The sequence below is a fragment of the Papilio machaon genome, chromosome 13 (genome assembly GCF_912999745.1).
Source record: "Papilio machaon chromosome 13, ilPapMach1.1, whole genome shotgun sequence".
NCBI lineage: Eukaryota > Metazoa > Arthropoda > Insecta > Lepidoptera > Papilionidae > Papilio > Papilio machaon.
In genome coordinates this window covers 6,917,903-6,938,965 of record NC_059998.1, presented here as the reverse complement: position 1 = coordinate 6,938,965, position 21,063 = coordinate 6,917,903, and the positions used below count along the sequence as shown (strand labels likewise).

The following is a 21,063-nucleotide window of genomic DNA, read 5'->3' as shown; positions in this document are numbered from 1 at the left end:
TTGAAAATGTTTTTGATAAGGGGATGGTCAGAGCGATGGTATGCGGGCTTTTATCTTTCGCATAGCCATTGTATCGTCTTCATACATATATTAATAATCTGTTAAAACTATAATAATATGGCTGCATATTAATTCAAATTACTAAAAGACGAAATTAAAATGCTAAATTAAAAAAATAATGAATTTTACCGAATCATGATCATATGCTTTTTATGATGGATTAAAAAAGTGAAATAATCTTACTAATATTATAAATGTCAATGTTTAGATGGATGGATGGATGTTTGTTAGTAGGTATCACCAGAACGATTTAACTGATCTTGCTGAAATTTGGCACAGATATAAAACACAGACTGAAAGGACACATTGGCTACTAATAAAGGTTTTTTTTAAGTGGCGCTGGCGTTTTATTAGATTTTTTTTAATCTAACTAAAGGTACGCAAGAGTCATACTATGGGTTTGCAATTACTTAGGTGACTTAAAAGGGAACCAACACTTAAGAAACTCACCTTCAAGTGACGCTTAAATGAAGTTATTTTAGTTAGTCGAAGTTATTTTTCACATTCTATTTTTTAAATACGCTTTTTCTTATTAAACTTAAAAATGTTAAATTATTTAAAAGTATACATTTATACAACACTAGCTACATAGACTCGCAATCAACATTAGAAGACAATGCGGACCCCGGGGGAGAAAAACTGCGGCCCCTAGATGATTGGTCCAATCTGTGAAGATCACAGGCCGGGATGTAGGCGTGTCACCGATACTACAAACTCTTAGACCACGTTTAAGAATAAAACTATACAAAAATAACCGTAAAATCTTCGTATTTGAAAAGGGGAACAATATTATACAGGTAATATTTAATAGCTAAGGGTTTACTATGTCAAAAAACTTGTACAAAAATATACTTTCATCCCTATAAAAAGCATATTTTACTCTAAGTAATGGTAGAATTAGAGTAAGACATTATACAAGGTACACCCAGTGCACACATTAAAGTATCTCTGTGTGAACACGAATGTCACTTAATTCATTCATACAATTGTAAACAGTAAGTTTTGTATTGTAATTTCGTATCTACATTCGACTAGTAAGCAAACATTTCAGCTACGTAAAAAACTTGTCCATTATGCTAATAAAGTGCCTGAGAACGTATTCTATCAGGTGATCACTTTCGAAGCCAGATTACAAAGGTTGTAATTATTCTTTACTTAAAAATATGTGATAAAATTCCTCAATTTAACATCATGTCCAAGAGTGTGCAAATGGCCTTAGGATTTCTAATAAATAAATCCCTGATCCTGTCGAGAAGGGTGCAACTTGTTGCGGGTAGGCGGAGCTTACTGCCACGCCCACTTCACCATCGCGAGGTGTCTGCTGTCCAGCAGCAGCAGTCAGTCCTGTCGCTGACGCCGAGGAGACCACAAGTATCCTGACCATGGCGCGCATACTCCGATTCGATATGAGCTTCCTTTCTCCGGAACGCTGACGACTACTTAAACATAAGGTATGATTAATTATTTATTAATCTTAAGAAATTCTTAATGCTCTTGTGTAGTTAAGTGATCAAAAGACTTATCATACTATCAAGTACACTAAAAAGATTACTTTACGACTCTGAGTACGGCAATTAAGGACACTTTCAAAAACTTAAATGTACAAATGTAATTAAAGTAAGCTAAAAATTAATTTTTTACACAAAAATAAAACTAAAAAGTTATGTGTAGGAGGCTTGGAATTGGGTCGGTTACTCGTACTTTAATCTTAAGATTCACTTATACTCGTAGAATATTTATGACAGTCGCCAACGTATCGTCATCAATAAAATTTGTGCAGCGCCCCCCTATCGGTCATAAAATACAACAACAATCTCAGTAATTTTGAAAAAGTTTATTAATTTATCAGATTTCTAGAACCAAATTTTGGAAAACCATCAACATTTAGATAAAACAAAAAAAATTACAAAGTTTTTCCACAATTAGGAACAGAAGCTTAAAAGCGATTTAAAAAAGTGTTCACAAAAAAAATGCAAAAGATTCCCGACTTCCGAGTATCACCTGTTGAGCGCAAGATCATGTTAATTTAAAATAACTCTTTTGCCTTTCAATATAAACTCGCTTTTTACTAAATTGTATGATCGCAATCCTTTTTTTACTGAAACTTTCACATAGATCTTTTAAATCTTTATTTTTATACGATTATTTGTCCAACAAATCACCAACTACCAACCAACCACCAACAAACAATCAAATCTTTTTGTTGTTAGGTATAAAAAATACACACTACAAAATCAATGTTTAAAAACCCTAGGAATCGATTCAATAAAAAAACCAAATTCTATCTATCTTTTTATTGATAACTGTAAATCGTTAGTTCAGTTTATAATTTTACGATAGCTTACTACAGTGGTATTGCAAATCTTTCGACGTTTTCAAAATTTATGGTAACACGTTACAAAAACTACGGATACATTAAAGGGACTATGGACTAATAAGGATATGACCAAGGATGATAGACCAAAAAACATTACTGGATTTTATATTTTTTTTTACTGAGCAACTAACATTCAACTAAAAAACCCCCTAGAATGCAAAGTACTCTACAGTTGTCAGTTATTCACAGTTTTTGTCCGGTCCACGTTTAGAATTTCGGCAATTTTTGCTCAGTGGTAATTTAATTTCCTTAAAAACTCTTAACAACATTTTTGCCCGAATAAACTCAAATAGTTTGCATAGTATTTAAGATACGAAAGAATACGAATTTTGTAAAAAGGAATTTAAAAGGTCATCTGGCATAATGAAAAGAGCCTTTCTCAAAAAAAAAAAAAAGATTCTATACGTTTTTTGTAGTAGAAGTAAAGTGTTAACCTATAGAAGTGGATTTTCATAGCCAACACCAATACGAATATATACAATGTTGGCAATATATCTTCTGTCACAAACAACAGATAATTAAATACTGGCACTACTTCTTTTTACTATTAGCATTGTATTTCATAACTCTTAAAAAATATATATTCAGTTAGATTTATCCTTTATAATAAAATGAAGCTATTCATATTATAATTGGAATATTTTAAGATAGATAATTTCTATCAACATTTTGTTTCAAACACTGGATAGAATAATTCCTTATATATTATGTAAGCTAATGTACGAACAAATATCGTATATTGAAAGTTAAAGGTCAACATGACAAAGGTCAGGTGAATACTTGAACTTAGTTAGCAAGTGTATTTAAGTTAAAGCACCGCAAGTTATCTAAGGCCAGCTTATATGTTGCAGTTCATGGATAACTTACGGCTTAATGATTAAGTTTTATCTTAGAAAATTTACAATAACGATGTTATAGATATTTACAATCTTTATCTAATATATAAAATTTCCATGTCACAATGTTAGTTACCGTACTCCTCCGAAACGGCTTTACCGATTTTTACCAAATTTTATATGCATATTCAGTAGGTTTGAGAATCGGCTACTATCTATTTTTCATACCCCTATTAAGTTATTTTTTAACTGCGCGCAGACGGAGTCGCGGGCGACAGCTTGTTAATGCTATAAAGAGGAAAGATTCGATTGTTAGTATGTTGATTTGTATTGAATAGGCTACTACACTATCTCCGGGTGATATTGGCTATTGCTAGATTTTTTCTCGCGGATTTTTTTAGTCGCGGTCATCTAATATCTTACACGAAGTCTGGAAATAGCACCAGTGATAGACAAACTAAAGCAATAGGCCGGTATGGTTAGCATGATATGGGGAAGTAAAAATTTTTATCTAAAGGAACTTATAACATGAATGTGGCTCGGTCATTAGTACGTCTGTGTAGTGGTGGATTGCGAGAACAATCACATGATCAAATGTGAGCGAAGGCTGAAATGACAAGAAATAAAATTGATTCGGAACAACAAAATAAATTGCGCCAGCCTTAGATAGAGAGGGATAAGGACTATGTTGGATATGGGAGACGATAAAAAAACTCACGGCACAGTTCAGTTCTGTCAAATATTTCTTCATATTATCCATGTTTTAGTTTTGTCTGTTATGTTTGTAACACAATGAATCGTTGGGCTTCCGTACATAATTGTAAGAGCTTTGATACCGCATGCTTTGAGAGACCTTGATACCCGCCATAGCCCGCATTGTTTAAATTCGGTCTAAATCATAAGCGTTTATAAATTAAATACAAATATGAAAATTAGCGATATTACGACTAAAAAGTATGTAATGTAAGGTACATAATTGCCTATCAAATCGCAGCAAGTAACTACGTAGCCATTGATACAATTTTTTTAAAGAAATTAAGGAACATAACAGGCTAGGGTTAATCTTAGGAATAATCAACCTGTATCTCTTGTGTTTGAGGCCAAGACCCACTTTGTGTCTCTTCGCTAGCAGAGTACCTTTCAAAAGACAAGAGGAAAAACTATCGCTGTTCGTAAAACAACCAAGCAACAAACCACACAGTGGTGATGAAAGCAGCAACACAAACTAGCTAGCCATAAAATACGAATTCAAGATAAACGAAATCAATAAAGAATCGATTTCTATTCCGATTTCAGTAAATGGTTATATCTTTAAATAGATTTATTTCAAATCACTGAGTGTTTTCAAGTACAAAATGTAATTAACTCGGTTTGTCTTAACTTCTGAAGTAATCGTTAACTGTTGATTATATTGACTTAACTGTAATGTATTACATATTCAAATTGAAAGAATCGGTTGATTTTCTAATTTAATATATAACTTTATTGAACTTTGAATTTTCTATTAATATTCAATTTGAATTTCCTTTAAAATGAACTCGGCAATTGTGATCCTTAAACATAACCTCAACTCCAAGATTTTCTTCACCATTTAGTATAATAGTCATCTATTATTTGGAATTCGACCCTATATATAATAGTTAAAGATTTTTATTGATATAAAACAGTTTTATTCACTTATTCTCCATATTACGTTTTATAAATTACAATTATTTAATTCCAGGGGTTCCAAGTTTTCGCTTTTAGTATTTATTTATAAATAGCTGTCGCCAGCGAATCTGTCTCATTAAAATAACTTAGTAGCCTATGTGTTCTTCCAGACTATGTTCTACATATGTGCGAAATTTCGTTAAGAACCGTTGAGCCGTTTTAGAGATACCTTCAAACAAACATACATCTAAACATTCGCATTTATAATATTAGTGTGATGATAATTCCGGTGTCAGTCTTCCTCTTTTCTTTTATAACTTATATCATAGAAAAACCAACAGTAAACTAACACGTAACAATAAAACATCAACAGTTAATTTAATAGCTTCCGTTTCGTGAGAATAGTTAATACAACCTTTATAGTAGTATCAGGGTCAAACAATTCGTTTTTAACGATGGCAAATTACTTCGTTAAATATTAGAAAATTGGGAATCCAAAGTTTCAGGTAATCAGACATATTTTAACTAAAAATGTTCAATCAGTCCGGCATGGTATTTCTGAAATTACAATAAGAAAATACAATATAGAGTGAATATAAAAATCCTTTATAAAAAAGCATTTTTAACTCGTCTAAACAAGGAAGATTATTTGCAGTCCCTTCCTTAGTCAATGTTTCTGGTACGCGTGATTACTTACTAGAAGACAAGACAAATTAATCTATATATATAAAAGAAAGTTGTGTTAGTTACACCATTTATAACTCAAGAACGGCTCAATCGATTTGACTGAAAATTGGTGTGCAGGTAGCTTAGAACCAGGAATAGGACATAGGATTATTTTTACCCCGTTTTCTATTTTTTTTTTATTCCGCGCGGACGGAGTCGCGGGTAAAAGCTAGTCTATATATATAAAAGAAAGTCGTGTTAGTTACACTATTTATAACTCAAGAACGGCTGAATCGATTTGACTGAAAATTGGTGGGCAGGTAGCTTAGAACCAGGAAACGGACATAGGATAATTTTTACCCCGTTTTCTATTTTTTATTCCGCGCGGACGGAGTCGCGGGTAAAAGCTAGTATTTTATAATAACAATCAATAACCTAATCTAATTATGAAATGACGAAGTTGACAATCGATAGGTGACATATCTAAGCATTTAAAGCACACAAATTTATGCAGTGGCTACAATAGATGTATTCATCGGGATATAAAGATTAGGGAATAAAATGCAAAACGTCCTACGCAAGGGATATTCCACTCTTTGTTGTCACTTTACGACGTCCGCAAACTGTTATTATCAATAAAACAGCCAATACACGGCCTCAAAGCTCTCTTTTATAGAATAAAAATTTAATTTTCCTCAATTTTATTAATTTATCGATAAATTAAATTTTGAAATAAAAAAAATAACACTATGAGGGTTACAAGAGATTGTAAAAGAATGCCAAATAAGTATTTTTAACAGAGACATATTTAGACCATTTGTCAGAGTTATAGAAAACTAGCTGTCGCCCGCGACTCCTTCCGCGCGGAATTAAGAAGAGACTTAATTAATAGCCTATATGTTCTTCCAGATTATGTTCTACATCTAAGCTAAGTTTCACTGAGATCCGTTGAGCCGTTCTCTGGATATCTTCAAACAAACATCCATCCATCCATTCATCTAAATTCTAAACATTCGCATTAATAATATTAGTAGGATTAACTAACTAACATAGTAATAAGGGAAATAATCAGAAAACACTATTCTATTAATCATAATCTAAAAAGTATGAAAAATTTAGTTTATATACAACAATACCCATCTCTGACATCGCTAATTTCTTCTGTATAATATACTAGCTATCGCCTGCAACTTTGTCCGCACGGCATTAAAAAAAAAACTTAATAAGTCTATGTTCCAGACTATGTTCTACATCTGTGCTAAATTTCATCAAGATCTGTTGAGCCGTTCTCTGGATATCTTCAAACAAACATCCATCTAAACATTCGCAATTATAATATTACTAAGATAACTAATAACTATTTAATTATACGAAATTTAAGGCATTAATTGCATGTAATTTAATATTATTATCCTACGATATGCTGCCAAGATAATTGATATACATTTACCAAGATTAACTTATAAGTTCATTCTAATAACGTCATGTAGAAAAAAGCATTGTAACTTTTATTAGACCACTCGGATATTTAAAGAAGTACAATTTTGTTGCAAAAAATAAAATCGACATTACCCTGAACTAAGTATATTTATAGGATAATCACATTGTGGTCCATTTCAATTATCCAGAAATATATATGCCCTCGTTAAGAAAGTGTGGAAAGCTTTTCCCAGTTCGCTGGCGGTAGAAAATTGACTAAATTAATTGGAGTAACACAGCACTTAAACGTTTCTTATTCAATAAATTACTTCACCTACACATCCGTAGGAAAACTAGGAAACGATTTGTTTTTTGAAGCTTTTTATCTACCATGTTCTATCTTCGTAAATTTAATTGTACGTTTAAGTTTAAATAAAAACATTGCTAAGCAACTAGGAATAGTTTTATTTATAAAAATTTAGACAATTAACATTTATTTATTTGAAATATTTATTACAATTGATTTTACATTTTATATTCAAAATTAAAAATGATTATGTTCTTGTACCATTTTAATAAAACTCTAAGAACTTCATTCATCGCATACTTTATAATAAGATTTTAAACTTCAATAGCAATTTCATAATGCATTAGAAATTGTTGAGGAAGGAACTCGGTCTTGAACGTCCAATGAACGGACATCACTAAGCCTACGGTTACTCTCTATTATTTTTATTTGCGAAGCAATCGTCCCAGCGGTCGGACGTGTTTGTACAACTCTCCGCAAATACAACAAATCGTAGACGATGTTTACAAGACACGGGACGTTTATCCCGATCTTTGATTTAAAAAATTATATTCCGTGAAGGTCAAGAAAAAGTTCAAACGATTAAAAAATATATATTTCTCTTCATTTTTATACCTATCTTGGTTAAATCCCTAAACATTGAATGCTGCATAGATATTTATTTTTATAACTTAACTAGCTGTCGCCCGCATCTCTGTCCGCGCGGAATTAAAAACATTTAAGTACCCTATGTGTACTTCCAGACTATGTCCTATAACTGTGCCAAATTTCATCAAGATCCGTTGAGTTCCATCCATCCATCCATCCATCCATCCATCCATCCATCTAAATTCGCATTTATAATGTTAGTAAGATAGAAAATTGCTTATAAATCGGACAAAAGCTCTCATCGTTATTACGAGTATTCGATAATAGTTTTGATTTTGACAATAATCTCCTAGATATATATATATAAAATCAGCTATTACTACATTTAAATTTAGATACATGAATGATAACATAATTTGTCCTCCCATTATAAAAATATCAAAGTATAATAATGACTATGTTATGGCTAGTTAACTCTGACATACATTAAAGTAAACTGGCCTCCTCACTAAACAATGGACTGACTGCACACACGTTTTGCGAGTAATGAACTTGTATAAATATCTCCATAAAAACAAAAAGAGGAATAAATAGATAGATGCTGTAAGGTTGTTGGTTTTTTTTTCACGTAAAAAGTAAAAAAGTTTTTGGGAAAATTTTCAAACGCTCGCTGCGGAAAGTCTCGCCGCGGCAAAAATACTGCGTTCATTTGTTTTTACATTTTTGTGTTTGACACATGCATTTAAGTGAGCTTAGTTCAGGATATCGTTTGTCCGTAGGGCGAGAGCCCAGGGCCGGAGCGGCGTAACGGCGAGTGCGAGCCACCCGCCGTGGACATGGCAGCCACGCCGCCCGCCCCTGCGCCCGCGCCCGCACCCGCCCGCGACGACCATGCTCCGCCACCTGTACAACCGCCTGTAAGTTACTGCGAAACATTAAAACTTCTTTTCTTTCTCCACATTTTATATTAAATACATAAGGAACATACATCACTTAGACCAATACAAATTTCTGGCATGAAATCTTAGGAATATTCCGACTGTTATTTTAATTTTAATCGGTTATTTAAGTAATTAATTTTACAGTAATAAATACTTCTCAAAGGCATTGATAATTGTAACACAGCAACAACAGAAGACACGTTCTATTGTGGTATCTCTGACGCCCGCGCGGGAGCGGGAGACGTGGGCGAAGAAGGTCGAGTTCCTGCTGGCTGTGGTCGGGTTTGCGGTCGACCTCGGCAATGTGTGGCGCTTCCCTTACATCTGCTACCAGAACGGCGGCGGTAAGAACCCGATGTAACTCTTAATATACATTAAAAACGTAAAATTTTCAGCGATTGGTAAAAATTCCACCATCTCAAGCTGTGAGACTTCTAGACACAGTTGTCCATTTTTTAAAAACAAACACATATTTTTTGTTGTATAAAATGTTTAACACTGACTCTGAGATTAAGATACGCGTTTACTTTCTTATTCTACTTTTGGTAGCATCATAAACCAAAATAATATTGGAAGAACAAATTTGAAGACCAATCTACCTGTCTAGTAGTTCACCTTTGTCACTTGTAAAAATCATTACACGTCAGGTGCGTTCCTGATCCCGTATTGCATAATGCTGCTCTTTGGCGGTCTTCCCCTGTTCTTCATGGAGCTGGCGCTGGGACAGTACCATCGCTGCGGATGTCTTACGCTCTGGAAGAAGATCTGTCCTGCACTTAAAGGTAGGACTTTCAAACCTTCAGGTAAGATCAAGACATAAAACCTAATCGTAACTAACGTAGTCATTTTTACTCACGTCACGATTACATTATAATAATAATTTGGTAGTAAAATTTTAGAAGATTACTTGATATTAATTATATTTTTTGTTATCATTAGAACTAAGCTTTAGCATGATAATAGTCAAATGACAGATATCGAACCTACGACCGCGTGATCGGTAGTCAATATTACCCATTACACATTGCTATAAACAATTATTTTGCATAAACGTTTTTAACTGATGAAGGACTTACCGCACATCTCTAGAGACTCCCTCCTGCAGACATTCCGCATTCATAATGATTGATTGACTAACAGACAATAAAACAACCATTTGGGAAATCTCTTTTATCGATAATTCTACTGTAGATAAATAAGTAAATTGTACAAATACTTTAATCATTTTAATACCTTTTAATTCACTGCTCGTAAGTTCTTGGATATTGATTTTTGTGTTAGAAATAAATGAAAATCAATTCAACGATATTTGCAAGTTTGATTACATCTCTCAGTATTTGCAATAAATTGGTTAGGAGTTTAGCAGTCTGTTCATCATCAACGTTTGAAATTTCTAGAAAACATCTTGAATTGAATCACCACACGCTCTGAAATAGAATCAACATAACCTCATTTCGTTCCCCACTAGAGCAGTGGTCTATCGTGCATTACAACGCAAGTCCTTTATAAATATACAGGAGGCAATGCTTTTAAGACAAGACAAATGGTGGCCACTCAATGGATAGTGCTTGTTAAAATGTATGAAACCCACGAAGAATCCAATTTGCAACGGCCGAATCGCACTTGGCGGGAAAAGTGACGGAACGGCGCGCGTTCACAGATTGTATTAAACGTTTAGAAATCGGTCGTGTCTATGGTAATGTGGCATCGTTGATATTGTAAGGAGATTTAATATTATTATAATCTTGTCGTATTTTCTTGCTATTTCTTTTAAATTTAGTTTCTTTAGTAACAATTTTTCTACAATATTTTAACATCAACGACACTTACAAGTGAAACTGTGCGTGATCACTTATTAAACACTAAATATATATATAGATTGTTCATCTAAGTAGGATTTTAGTTAATTCCTTTTTTCTTTTATAAACGAAATTTATAACATAAGCGTATGCCACTTGGAACGTTTAGAAATATATGATCATATCTAGGATAGATTCATATAACTTTTTATAATATTTTCCAGTATCCCTAACTGGTACATTCAGAAAGAGCCTGATCTGTCAGACAAATATTAACTGTGCTCTCCGCGCTTCCCGTTCCGAACTCTCCAAATTCGATGCCAGTTGAATTGACGTACAAATTGTCTATACAAACTTGTTGTTTAAACAAGAATAGGCTTATAACTTTTGTCCTCTTATTAGGAATAACCGTTGAATTACTTATTACTTTATTTGTTTCAGATTTGTTCAATATATTCTTTTTCATCTGATGACGATAATTATATTTCATGGTCACCATAATATTAAACTAAAAGTCATTAAATCTGTAGTAAATCCATTATACTTAAAATAAAGTCGACATAATTCGGAGAAAATTCAAATAAAAAATAAAAACCTTGAGATCATTTTAACTAACAAGTTTTCTAAAGATACTTTTTTATTTGAAATTTCTTAACAGAATTCTTTTCCCACAAAGGTATCCTTAAAATATATTTTATAAGGTGTATAACATTTTTATTCGTGTTGGCAGATCATCGCACGGAGGTCACCTCCTGTCACATAATTTGACCAATTCGATATCTTTCAGAAAGTTTCACCCTCAACAACTTATCGGTGATTTATAAAGTTATCGTAATATCAGTTCTGAATAAAATTGTTTCTTTTAAATCGAATTTTAGAGTTAGACAATTAAAATTTCTTGACAAAGAACAAAGTAAGTACATTAAAAAGTTCTGAATTTCTTGAAAATATATCAAATCGCATTTAAAAAAAGACTGGTCTACCGCATCAATGTTATTAATTCCCTTGAAGATGTTCATACATTATACAAACATGTTTCCGTCCTCATCAATATGCTCTCTGATGGCGTATATTCCGTTATCTGTACCCCATGCATCATACCCTCGCCACTCTCACCCCTCGCCCCTCACTCGCTTATCAACAAATCGTGCCTCCCCGCTTTGCTGAATCACTTATAGCATTCTCTTATGAATGTTACACGGTACACGAATTATAGTACAACTTATAAAAATAAAAATGCAAGATAAAATTTTGTCTTCCTATCTTCGATTGCTCTACATGTAGAGATTAAATTGAACCGATTGTTTAATTAATTTTTGTTAATTTCGATTAATATTTTTTTGACTTATATCATTGATAGAAAAATTACAACAAAAATATTCTTATGACGTGTTTTCTTTATAATAAACTAGCTGTCGCCCGCGACTCCGTCCGCGCGCAGTTAAAAAAACTAAATGGGGGGGGGGGGGGTTTATGAAAAATAGATGTTGGCCGATTCTCAGACCTACTGAATATGCTCACAAAATTTAATGATAATAATTTCGGAGGAGTTCAAGTTCGAACCCCGTGACACGAGAATTTTATATATTACATTAAAACATAAGTTTGTCATCACTTGATTTGTGTACCGTGGCATGACGATTTAACAGCATCTTGAAGATTTGTTATCAATCGTCATAACACCATCTCGCAACCTAAATCAATTAACGACATCCAATACGGTGTCATTTGATTACCCGATAGATGGCGTTGATTCGATCAAACATGGCGTCCCGAGTTCGCGCCAACTTTGCGTTTGCACAAATTGATGCTCGCACCGGATGATTAATTTGATTCTAAACGTTTAGAGATTTATTGTGACACGACTAAATGGCTTAATCCAGTTTTATATCCACTTGTAAGAGGCTTTAATTTAATTAGAACTTGGTTTATTGTACCCCTGTTTCGTTGTTTTTGTTCTTGTTACGTTAATTTGTACGCAGTATGTAACGAACGAAATTCATTTGTTTAATTCTTTATCTCTATTATTTAAAAACTAGCTGTTACCTGCGACTCTGTCTGCGCGGAATTGAAAAAACTTAATAAGTATACTATGTGTTCTTCCAGACCATGTTCTACATCTGTACCAAATTTCATCAACATCCGTTCCGGAGATACATACCTTCAAACAAACATACATCCATCCAAACTTTCGCATTTATAATATTTTATTAGTTAGATTAAAATGTTAAAAAAAAGCATTTTTAATATGAAGTAATATCTACAATTTGCTACGAAACTGCTACGCGCATATTGTCTACATGAGTGTGCTACGTTATATATTCTAACAAAAATCGTTTGTCTCCAGGCGTGGGCTACGCAATTTGCATGATCGACATTTACATGGGCATGTACTACAACACGATCATCGGCTGGGCAGTGTACTACCTGGTGGCTTCCCTAGCATCCCTGGGCTCGCAGCTGCCATGGACCAGCTGCGACAACGAGTGGAACACGCCTCTCTGCACGCCCATCACCTCGCCGCAGATCTTTCTCAACGCTACTACGCCTGCCAAGGAATTCTTCGAGTAATACTTTTAAAGAGACAATTGACGGTCTTTTCAAATTATTATCGAATCATAACACCATCCAAAATATTATTTGAAAGTTAAACTCTACGCTTGTTAATTTTTAATTTTTTTAATGTTCGGTTCCTCAAACATAACTTACAAAAATCTATACGAAAAATACTAAAATAGTGTGTGTTTCCAGACGCAACGTGCTGGAACAACACAGGTCTAACGGGCTGGACGACATGGGTCCTATTAAGCCATCGCTCGCACTCTGCGTCTTTGGAGTCTTCGTCCTCGTCTACTTCTCGCTATGGAAAGGCGTCAGGAGTGCTGGCAAGGTATATCAAGAAATTTTATTGCCACTATTAATGTAATGATAAGATATTTACCACATATTTAAGGTTAACTAGCTTTTTGACGTTGCCAAATGAAATCTGGAACGTTTGGTTATAGCTTCATTTTTTTATTAGGTGGTGTGGGTAACAGCTCTGGCTCCGTATGTTGTATTACTGATTCTGCTTGCAAGAGGCGTCACCTTGCCAGGAGCCACGGAGGGTATCCGTTACTACCTCACGCCCGAATGGCATAAGTTGCAAAACTCCAAGGTATTCGATTTGTCTTTAAAATATTCACGTACACAAAAAGTCGTAGATGCACTGTCTGTTTTAGGCAAAGTAGGGGACAAACAGATAAAGGAATAACGAAAGTATAAGAGAGTAGGTTGGAATTGGACCTACTTCCCCATTACCTTATCAGGCTAAGCTACAAGTTTACATTCACAGAGAAAATCATGTCAAAGTATTTTTACGAGGCCTGTAATAGTTGTTGTAGCACAATTACTTTTGGCTCTTCTATTTATATCACAATTCTTTATATATTTGTTAGGTATGGATTGACGCAGCATCTCAGATCTTCTTCTCCCTCGGCCCTGGCTTCGGAACGTTGCTGGCGTTGTCCAGCTACAACAAGTTCGACAACAACTGTTACCGCGACGCACTCCTCACTTCTTCTATTAATTGCCTCACCAGCTTCTTAGCCGGATTCGTCATCTTCTCCGTCCTAGGGTAAGACTTACAAATGTTATTTCGGATCTAATCAATAAAAAATTTACTATATTGCTTAAAAAATTACCGTTGTTCTATCATAAGGAAGAGAACAAGAGGAATGACTTGTTGTTACACATGTACTACAACAGTGGAAACCAACATTTGTCTTCTATTTTGTTTCTGTGCGTCAGGTACATGGCGCACGTGCAGAACAAGAGCATTGAAGAGGTGGGTCTAGAGGGCCCGGGGCTGGTGTTCATTGTGTACCCCGAAGCCATTGCCACCATGACAGGTTCCGTCTTCTGGGCCATCATATTCTTCCTTATGCTCATCACCTTGGGACTGGACAGTACTTTTGGAGGTTATATTTGCATTTACTTATCTTACTAATATTATAAACTAGCTTTTACCCGCGACTCCGTTCCCGCGGAATTAAAAAAAAAGGAAACGGGGTAAAAATTATCCTATGTCCGTTTCCTGGTCCTAAGCTACCTGCCCACCAATTTTCAGTCAAATCGATTCAGCCGTTCTTGAGTTATAAATAGTGTAACTAACACGATTTTCTTTTATATATATAGATGCGAATGTTTAGATGCATGGATGGATGGATGTGTGTTTGAAGGTATCTCCTAATTTGGCACAGATGTAGAACATAGTCTGGAATAACACATAGGCTACTTATTAAGTTTTTTTTAATTCCGCGCAGACGGAGTCACGGGCGACTCCTAGTAAAAATGAAATGAATAAATAATATTGGAAATTAAGTGGTAAACCAAAGTATCACGGTAAAATTTTATCATGGAGAAGTTTTCTTCATTAAAACTAAAGTTCCTTTAAACATTTCTCGGAATTCGAACATTTAACCCTCTAAAGACAACTCGTACACAACAATTAAGTAAAAAATCCTTTAATAAAAACTTTTCACTGAGACACATAATAAGTTAAACATATGTATTAAGAACCCTTCATATTGAGGCTCCTATAGAAGTGAATGAAAGAACCAATTTGAATAACCCATTCAATTCAAATCTTGGCAGAATAAAGATTAACTCCTTTTGATGTCGAATTTAACATAGCCATTTACCATATAAAGTGATATTAAAAAACAAGAATATAGAAAAAGAATTAAAACACGAATAAATAAAAATAATAATATTGTCACGATCTATATTAATTAATTGAAGTTTAACAGAAAATTTTAAATCGCGAATAAATAAAAATAATAATATTGTCACGATCTATATTAATTAATTGAAGTTTAACAGAAAATTTTAAATGGCGTCACCGTTATACAGGGTGTCCGGTAAAGAATGGATAACCTTGAAATGTCTTATAGTACAACTTATGGCCGTTCTGAAAAAAATACGAAACATAATATATCACAAGTAGAACCTTTGATATATTTTTTTTAAAGAAAAGTCGATTTTTTTCTATCTTATTTTACTGTCTTGAAAACTATGACCAAAAATGAATGATTTCTATTGATTTTTTGTTGTTTTATTATTATACACTAACTGTGCTGATAGATAAAAAGTAAAGCGTATGAATAGCTTTTGCAGTTTTTGTTTAAAAAAATCGCAAATTATTATTTTTTCTGAAAAACATGCAAAAAATATTATTTAAGCGAAGTTCAAACCTCTTGAGTATGAAAAAAATGTATGAATGTGTGGGTGGCCAATAATTTTACAATAATGTCGGTTTCATGTAGATTTTATAATGGTATAATTCATAAATGTATCTTCCATAAATTGTGACTTATTGCCATTAATGTAGAAAAGGAGAAAATTTGACTAAGTAACAAAATTTGTAATATGGGAACATTTTTTAAATTGAATTGTCTCTGATCATTGGGAATTAATAAAAACACATCAAGAGTTGATCATGCATGAAAACAGCTATTTTTAAACACATTGAAACCAAATTAAGTATTAGAAATTAACTTATTTAAATGTAATAAAATAACCAATTTAAATGTAAAAATGGTTACTTTACTAGCGTGAAATGGGTCGTGTGACCTTCATTTTTTTATATCATAAGGTGGTAAACGAGCAAACGGTCACCTGGATTCGCATTAATAGCGAGGCGACCGTTGCCCATAGACATCCGCAAATGCAGATGCGTTGCGTACCTTTAATCAACGGAGAAGAGGTCGCACAGAAAGAGGACATTTCTCTTCCCTATGCGTCCCCTCCTCCGCCAAATCCACTTCCCCTTTCCATCCTTTCCTAATAAAAAAGGGTGGGAAGGGAAAGAGGACTAAAATTAGGCCTCTGGTACCACACTCATCAGACGAAACGCGGAATTGCTTCCACTTCACGCCTGTCTTCTGTGTGGTTTTGGTATTGCACCGATCGACCCGGCCAATTAGTACACCCAACAAATATTGTTGTTGCGGGATCTACCACTGTTAATTTTGTTTGTAAAACTGTTTGTTCATATTTACTACCGGCTGTCTTTTGTGTTATATTAGACAAAGACGGTCTGAATTGGGTAAGTGGGAGAGAGAAGAGCTAAATGTAAATTTTGTGGCTCCCACGTTCACCGGATCTAAATCCATTGGATTTTTTTTTATTGGGCTTTCTGAAAGAGGAAGTATTCTGTAGCATATGCAGTCTTTGGACGAACTACGCAGTCGTGTCCGAGCAGCCGCATCAAAAATCAAATCAAAGATCATTTATCCAAAGATGTAGGGCATACATAGGAGTGGGAGGCAAACAATTTGAACATTTTTGTAAATTAATTGTTGTTTTTTATTAATTCCCAATGATCAGAGACAATTCAATTTAAAAAATGTTCCCATATTACAAATTTTGTTACTTAGTCAAATTTTCTCCTTTTCTACATTAATGGCAATAAGTCACAATTTATGGAAGATACATTTATGAATTATACCATTATAAAATCTACATGAAACCGACATTATTGTAAAATTATTGGCCACCCACACATTCATACATTTTTTTCATACCCAAGAGGTTTGAACTTCGCTTAAATAATATTTTTTGCATGTTTTTCAGAAAAAATAATAATTTGCGATTTTTTTAAACAAAAACTGCAAAAGTTATTCATACGCTTTACTTTTTATCTATCAGCACAGTTAGTGTATAATAATAAAACAACAAAAAATCAATAGAAATCATTCATTTTTGGTCATAGTGTTCAAGACAGTAAAATAAGATAGAAAAAAATCGACTTTTCTTTAAAAAAAATATATCAAAGGTTCTACTTGTGATATATTATATTTCGTTTTTTTTCAGAACGGCCATAAGTTGTACTATAAGACATTTCAAGGTTATCCATTCTTTACCGGACACCCTGTATAAGAACAAAACGACTATCGCTTTTATACAGGTTTTAAGACAGTCAAAACTCATTATTAAACATGAACAATTATTCTATGCAGGTTTAGAAGCGGTGACGACAGCACTTTGCGATGAATATCCCCGCGTGTTGGGCAGACACCGAGAGATATTTGTTGCTGTTCTCCTGCTCTTCATCTACATCTGTGCGTTACCAACCACAACATACGTAAGTACTATCCGGCTATAAATTCTAACTAATCAATCAATGACCTTAAGGATATTAAAATTCGTTATTATACTCTTTACTATCACAGTTTGAAAAATGCTAGTCTATTTTAAATCTTATTGCGTGATTCCCACATTTGTAACATAGTGAGTCGAGTCTATGTAAGTAGTCGAACCTGGATAAACGATAAACCTCTATAAACGTAAGTCATTGTCATTGTTAGTGAGAAATCTCTATATTCAGGTTCAACTGTAATATTTTGTTCAATAAGTAAATATTTAACATCTCCTACCGTCACTCTATACTAGGTCGGCAGATGGTCAGGAAGTATAACACCTACTATTTACGATTGTATAAAAAGATTTCTTTACGACTTAATTCGAGAAAAAAACAATAAAATCAAGGTAACTTCAATAAGGGTTCTTCTCGAGTCGAGGGATTACGATGATAGCTTTTTGGTATTACATTTTGTTTCAAATCAGCAGTTGTTTTATGATATAGACACACGATGCGGCAAATTGAAGGATTTCAAGGGAAAGGGATTCGTTCATAATTGTTTCCTTCTTGTTTAATTGTGACTTGGTATTAAAACACAAAGGTTTAAAATAGAATAACATTGGGCAGTAGTATTATTTAAGTAAAAATTTTTAGCTTACTTATTAGTTAAGATAGTGGATAAACTTGAACAATAAATAACACCGCTATCTTACAGCCCACAGCCTCTGAAGGTGTTTGAATAATTCAACACTCACCCACTCAACACGATGACCCGACGAAAGATTGACTACTGGCACTATACGCGCAGTTTTGTTTCTGTCTTATGTTTTATTTATTGTATACTAAGATGGTTTAATTTGCTATGTTGAGTATTTATATATTTTTGTCTGGGTAAATTGTCCAGAGTGCGAAGTGCAAAGCGACACTCGAACATACTCAGTTGCCACTGTTAAAAGAATTTGAAAAAACATATTATCTCCGTTTTATTCTAAGACAATAAAAGGGATGAAAACAAAGGAACGTGTGTTTCGGCAGAAGCTCACGATTATGAGTATATAACGTAACGTGTCATCATGTCACTTCATTTTACGTACGAAAAGTAGTTCTTCACAGTTTTTAATGCAAGCATCACGTAATAATCGAATCGAATTTTATATTTCGCCGCCATCCCTCACCGGCTTCCTTCCAATGAAACCGATTTCATAGACTAAGTAGCTAGCACTCTTACATCCCACTCTCACCAGGGCGGTGTATACTTGGTGGATCTTCTAAACGTGTACGGCCCCGGTCTGGCGATCTTGTTCCTGGTGTTCGCGGAGGCAGCGGGCGTATGCTGGTTATACGGCGTCGACAGGTTCTCTGAGGACGTGCGCAGCATGCTTGGACACACTCCCGGGATATTTTGGCGCGCTTGCTGGACTTATATAAGGTAAAAACCACAAAAAAATAGTTCGAATTACTTCTAAGCGAAAAAACTAGATTACTCAAAGAAAGATATAATTTTTCTTCTAATTAAAGAAAAATCACTATTTTCCAATTTAATAAACGCCAATCTAATGATTGTCACATACAATATAAAGCAGCGAGGAATACATGAATAATATCTTCATATCCTGCCAGCCCTGTGTTCCTGCTTGGTCTGTTCGTGTTCTCCGTGTTATCACACGAGGAGATGCTGGGCGGCGAGTACACGTACCCTCGCTGGTCTATTGCTGTTGGCTGGGTGATGACAGGCACCACCGTCTCCTGCGTGCCCTTGTATATCATCTACAAGTTCATCATCACCCCGGGTAGCTGCTACCAGGTGAGCTGTATTATTAATACGGAAGAGTCATTGTTGTATTTTGTTTTACTATCTGCATGACAAGTCTACTCTAATCTAGTATTTAGGATGCAGTGGTAAATTCTTTAATGTACTTTCAAGATTTAAATTCTTGACTTATTTACTTTCATATGCAATTTGTTTAAGAGTTATTATGCAGTGTTCATTTTTGATAACGCTATGAAACTTTGCACTACAATTTGTCAATTTGTTAACGCTATTGTTGAAGTATTCAAAAGAGAAGATCTTTTGTAAGAATATTTATGATTTCTAGCATTGCGATAAAAGCAGATATGGTCTTGACAAAGAAAATTATTTTTTAGCATTTTAACGCAATTATATCCCATGTTTTTTGCAGCGTATAATAACCATCAAGCGGCCAGAGGAGAGTTCTGCACCGGCGGGCGAGGTGGCCGTCTGCAGCCTGTGACTGCCGCCGCCCGTCGAGTGGCTCGTCTAACTCTGATCTCATCACTGTACGTACCAAACCACCTTTAACCAATCAGTAGAAGTACTAGCATTAAAATAATAAGAGCGAATAAGCAAAATATATGACATTCTACCTCTTCATCGTCTTTTCTCTGCATCGTCTACTGTTACTTTTAAATTATTAGTAAGTCTTAAGTAAATTCTTGAAAGTCGTGTCTACTTCATGATTATCATATCATGTCTATAGCCGAATTCAATCGAAATGAGAAATTATATTAACAGCTATTAATGTATTTTAACTACTAGTATTAATATTTAACTATTACTAGCTGTTAATGTAATTTTTTGTCTATAGATTTGTTTTTGATAGTTTTAATGTTTAATTAGTTAATACAAACAGGTCTGTTTTTAAATAGTCTGTGATTACAGCCTTATAAAAGTAAATTAGTTCATATTGTTAATTATAGAACATTGAATATTTTACGATTGATACATATATAACACATATGTACATTTATCCGACTTTCTTACGGTGAAGGAAAACATCGTGATGCTGCACATATCTGAGAAGAAATTCATTGATATGTGTGAAGTCAACAAACCCGCACTGGGCCAGCGTGGTTGACTTTAGCCTGGTCATCCTTAACTTAGGGTAGGCTCCGAGCTCCTTGGTGGGGACTTCTAGTGAGCTGATGATGATGACATATATTCTTTATTTCCAGTATCTTCAAAATCAAGTAAGCCGACTGAAACTCTACAGAATGTTTGCAAGTACATTTCATGACTAACTTTGAAGTCGTTATAAAACAATGATTTAAAGTTGCTTATTATTTATTTTGCTTAATTCAGAACTGTGCATTCGAAGATAAGAATAAATTGTAAATTTAATTGTTTTAGTAAAATGCTTTGGTAATAAAGTTTATATGATCGTAGAGTTTAAAATATAAGTACATAATAAGATAATCTCATTGTGTAATTTCAAGTTATTTTACTGTAGTTTCTATGCTAAATATTAAGTAATCGGAATATGTATTTTTAAAATCGCT

The 21,063-nt window shown here is 34.0% G+C and overlaps 1 protein-coding gene across 1 annotated transcript; it reads left to right on the top strand.

Moving 5' to 3' along the window:
* The first annotated feature begins 8,739 nt into the window (after positions 1-8,739).
* On the top strand, positions 8,740-20,764 carry LOC106711597 (sodium-dependent serotonin transporter). Its single transcript, XM_045680717.1, has 13 exons — positions 8,740-8,820; positions 9,029-9,188; positions 9,492-9,626; positions 12,991-13,210; positions 13,395-13,533; positions 13,666-13,800; positions 14,081-14,259; positions 14,433-14,602; positions 17,645-17,769; positions 19,011-19,195; positions 19,387-19,570; positions 19,947-20,064; positions 20,740-20,764. Exons 1-12 carry the CDS (start codon positions 8,740-8,742, stop codon positions 20,016-20,018), a joined length of 1,785 nt encoding a protein of 594 aa, XP_045536673.1. The 3' UTR covers positions 20,019-20,064; positions 20,740-20,764.
* Positions 20,765-21,063: the final 299 nt, after the last annotated feature.

Coding starts and splice junctions, on each gene's coding strand:
- LOC106711597 (XM_045680717.1), top strand. CDS start 8,740: ATGGCAGCCACGCCGCCCGCCCCTGCGCCCGCGCCCGCACCCGCCCGC. Junction 13,211..13,394: donor CCTGCCAAGGAATTCTTCGA/GTAATACTTTTA, acceptor GTGTGTTTCCAG/ACGCAACGTGCTGGAACAAC. Junction 14,260..14,432: donor GTCATCTTCTCCGTCCTAGG/GTAAGACTTACA, acceptor TCTGTGCGTCAG/GTACATGGCGCACGTGCAGA.